General features: G+C 44.7%; 1 protein-coding gene across 1 annotated transcript; it reads left to right on the top strand.

The window, feature by feature from the left end:
- The first annotated feature begins 2,275 nt into the window (after positions 1 to 2,275).
- Positions 2,276 to 3,016, top strand: LOC140859297 (uncharacterized). Its single transcript, XM_073260960.1, has one exon. The coding sequence runs from the start codon at positions 2,276 to 2,278 to the stop codon at positions 3,014 to 3,016; it is 741 nt and encodes a 246-aa protein (XP_073117061.1).
- Positions 3,017 to 3,220: the final 204 nt, after the last annotated feature.

Here is a 3,220-nt window from a genome sequence, read left to right as displayed (position 1 = left end):
AAGTCGGAGTACCATCGCAATCTCAAAAAATATTATTTTTACCATCGTAACCATGGCCACGGTACTGAAGATTGCCATCAGCTCCGTGACGAGATTGAGAGGCTCATTAGATAGGAGAAGCTGAATCACTTTGTTTGGAGGGTGGCTCCTCAAAGTTGACCCCCGAAAGTTCAGCAACCACCTCTTTTATCTCAACAACTATTCCCTCTGTCTCAGCTGCAACTAGCACCAATGCAACAGAAGGGATGGCAGACGGGGGGATAGGTGGTGGAAGAGGACTGACCCATCCATGGGGAGATCCATATGATCAATGGGGGGTTATCTGGATCGGTGGAGCCCACGGAGGTGAAGAGATCGAGGCTTGAGGATGAGCAGAAGGAGACTATCATCTTCATTGACCGCACAATAATGCGGTGGTTGTAACAATGAATATCGCTGATTTTAATGTACACCATATTTTTATTGATAATAAAAGCTCGATAGATATCTTGTACTTTACTGTCTTCACCCAGATGGGGTTCACACTTGACCAGCTGAGTAGATTCGACACTCCAATCTAGGGTTTGTTTGGGAACTCAATGATTCGGGGAGGAATGATCAAGTTGCCTCTCATCGTGGACACTCCACCCTGGTGAACGATAATTCAAGTTAACTTTTGGTGGTTAAGCTCCCTTCAGTCTACAATGCAATCCTCGACCGTCCGAGCTTGTAGACTTTAAAGGTCATAGTGAAGTTTTTGATTAGGAATAGAGTAGGGTAGATTCGAGACAATCAGGCTATGTGGCCCGAGAATGCTTTACCACTAAGCTCCAAGCAGAGGGCCAATCGATCCAGATGGAGGACCAATCTGAGCTCCCGATAATCCTGGACACCCGTGATGACCTGATTGAAGGGCGTCTCCAATCGATCGAGGACCTCCTGGATGTCCCATTGGAGAAGAAGAACCCAAGCCAGACTGTGAAGATCGAAAAGCCGGCTAATAGCTCTTTTGCAGGAGAATATAGATCTCTTTGCTTGGCCAGCTGCAGACATGCCTAGCATCGATTTGGAGGTGATATCCCATCATCTGAGGGTGAATCCAACCCATCGTCTGGTGAAGCAAAAGAAATAAAATTTTATCTCAGAGCACCAAAAGACCATAGCTAAGGAGGTGAACAAGCTGCTCAGGCTGGTTTTATCAGGGAAGTCATGTATTCGGACTAGCTAGCCAATGTTGTGCTAGTCAAGAAGGTAAATGAAAAGTGGTGCATATGCATCGACTTCATCGATCTCAACAAAGCTTGTCCCAAAGACAACTACCCTTTGCCTCGAATTGATCAATTGGTGGATGCTACCTCCGAGCATGAGCTCCTCAGCTTCATGGATGCTTTCACCTATTATAATCAAATCTGGATGGTGCTTGAAGATAAGGAGAAAATAGCCTTTGTCACTGACCTTAAACTTTATTATTACAGGATGATACCCTTTGGCTTGAAGAATACAGAGGCCATCTATCAGTGGTTGGTGGACAAAATCTTAAAAGATCAACTTGATTGTAATATGGAGGCATATATTGATGATATGCTTGTCAAGAGCCGAGCTGTCCTGGATCATATTGCTGACCTCTGAAAGACTTTTGGTACTCTCCATCGATTTTGGATGAATCTGAATCCAGCAAAATGTGCCTTCAGAGTGACCACCGATAAATTTCTTAGGTTCATGATCTCTCGAAGAGGCATCGAGGTGAATTTTGAGAAGATCAAGGCAGTTCTTGAGATGGCACCACTGAAGACTATTGGGAAAGTACAATGCCTCACTGGTAAGATTGCCTCGCTCAATCATTTTATTTTCAAGTTGGCTGAGAGGTGTCTCCCCTTTTTTAAATCCTCAGACAGCCAAGAGACTTTCAGTGGACCATCGAGTGCCAGAAGGCATTTGAAGAGTTGAAGTAGTATCTCAGCTCCTCACCATTACTTTTGAAACCTCAGCCTAACAAGGAGTTGTTTCTATATATCGCCATCTCCCCTATCGCAATCGGCTCAGTCTTGGTTTAGGAAGAAGGACAAGTATAAAAGCCTATGTACTATACCAGCAAGATCCTCCATGATGTAGAGATCAGATATTCTAAACTTGATAAGTCAATTTTGCACTGGTCATCATGGTGAGGAAGTTGCGACCTTATTTTCTGGCTCATATGGTGGTGCTACTTGCTGATCAGCCAATTAAAGCTGTTCTTCATCACCCAGATACCTCAGAATGAATCGCGAAGTGATTTTTGAAACTCGCTGAGTAAGACATGCAGTACTGTCCATGGCCTTCCATCAAGGCCCAAGTGCTCGCAGACTTCATCCTCGAGTGCACCATTCCAAATGGGGAGGGCTCAAGGACTGCAAGGAGCTCGAAAAAAGGGGAGAACTCAAGATCCAATGAAAGCTCGAGAGGTGAGGAGGTAGACATAGGGTCTGATCCAAAGGAGCTCTGCATGCTGCACGTGGATGGCTCATCAAGTGCGATGAGAGCAGGGGCTAGACTCATTCTAACTAGTCCTAAAGGAGAGATGGCGGGATACACCTTACGCTTTGACTTTCCCACCACTAATAATGAGGCGGAGTATGAAGCATTACTTTTTATCTTCAGAGTGACGAAGGAAGTAGAGATCCAGCATCTGAAGGTCTTCAGCGACTCTCAATTAGTGGTTGGCCATATCAAGGGCGGCTATGAAGCCCGAGATGAGAATATGAAAAGATATCTCCAAAAGGTAAAGGACTTAAACTTGACTTTTTTGAGCTTCAACATTCAGCAGGTCCTCAGAATGGATAACGCCAAGATGGATGCACTATCAAAACTAATGGCTTTGCTACCCACTGACTGGAAGGAGAAGACTTATTTCGAGGTACTAAAAATCTCAAGCCTCGAGGAGCCCCTTGCTATTCAACAAATTGATGAAGAGCCCTGCTGGATTGACCCTTTACTTAAATATCTGAGCTCAGACGAGCTACCATCTGATCGCAGGGAAGCTCGAAAAGTAAAAAAATAAGCTGCCAGTTATGTCCTCTATGATAACAAACTATACAGGTGGTCCTTCTCTCTACCATTATTGAAATGTTTGCATCCATCCGAGGAGAATTATGCACTGCGAGAGGTCCATGAGGGCATCTGTGGGAGCCATTTAGGGGGTAAGTCCATGTTCTACAAGATTTTCCATCAGAAATACTACTAGCCTGTTGGGCCTTATGTGGTG

Source organism: Elaeis guineensis, chromosome 7 (genome assembly GCF_000442705.2).
Source record: "Elaeis guineensis isolate ETL-2024a chromosome 7, EG11, whole genome shotgun sequence".
Classification (NCBI taxonomy): Eukaryota; Viridiplantae; Streptophyta; class Magnoliopsida; order Arecales; family Arecaceae; genus Elaeis; species Elaeis guineensis.
This window is presented reverse-complemented; position numbering and strand designations above follow the sequence as displayed.

Coding starts and splice junctions, on each gene's coding strand:
- LOC140859297 (XM_073260960.1), top strand. CDS start 2,276: ATGCAGTACTGTCCATGGCCTTCCATCAAGGCCCAAGTGCTCGCAGAC.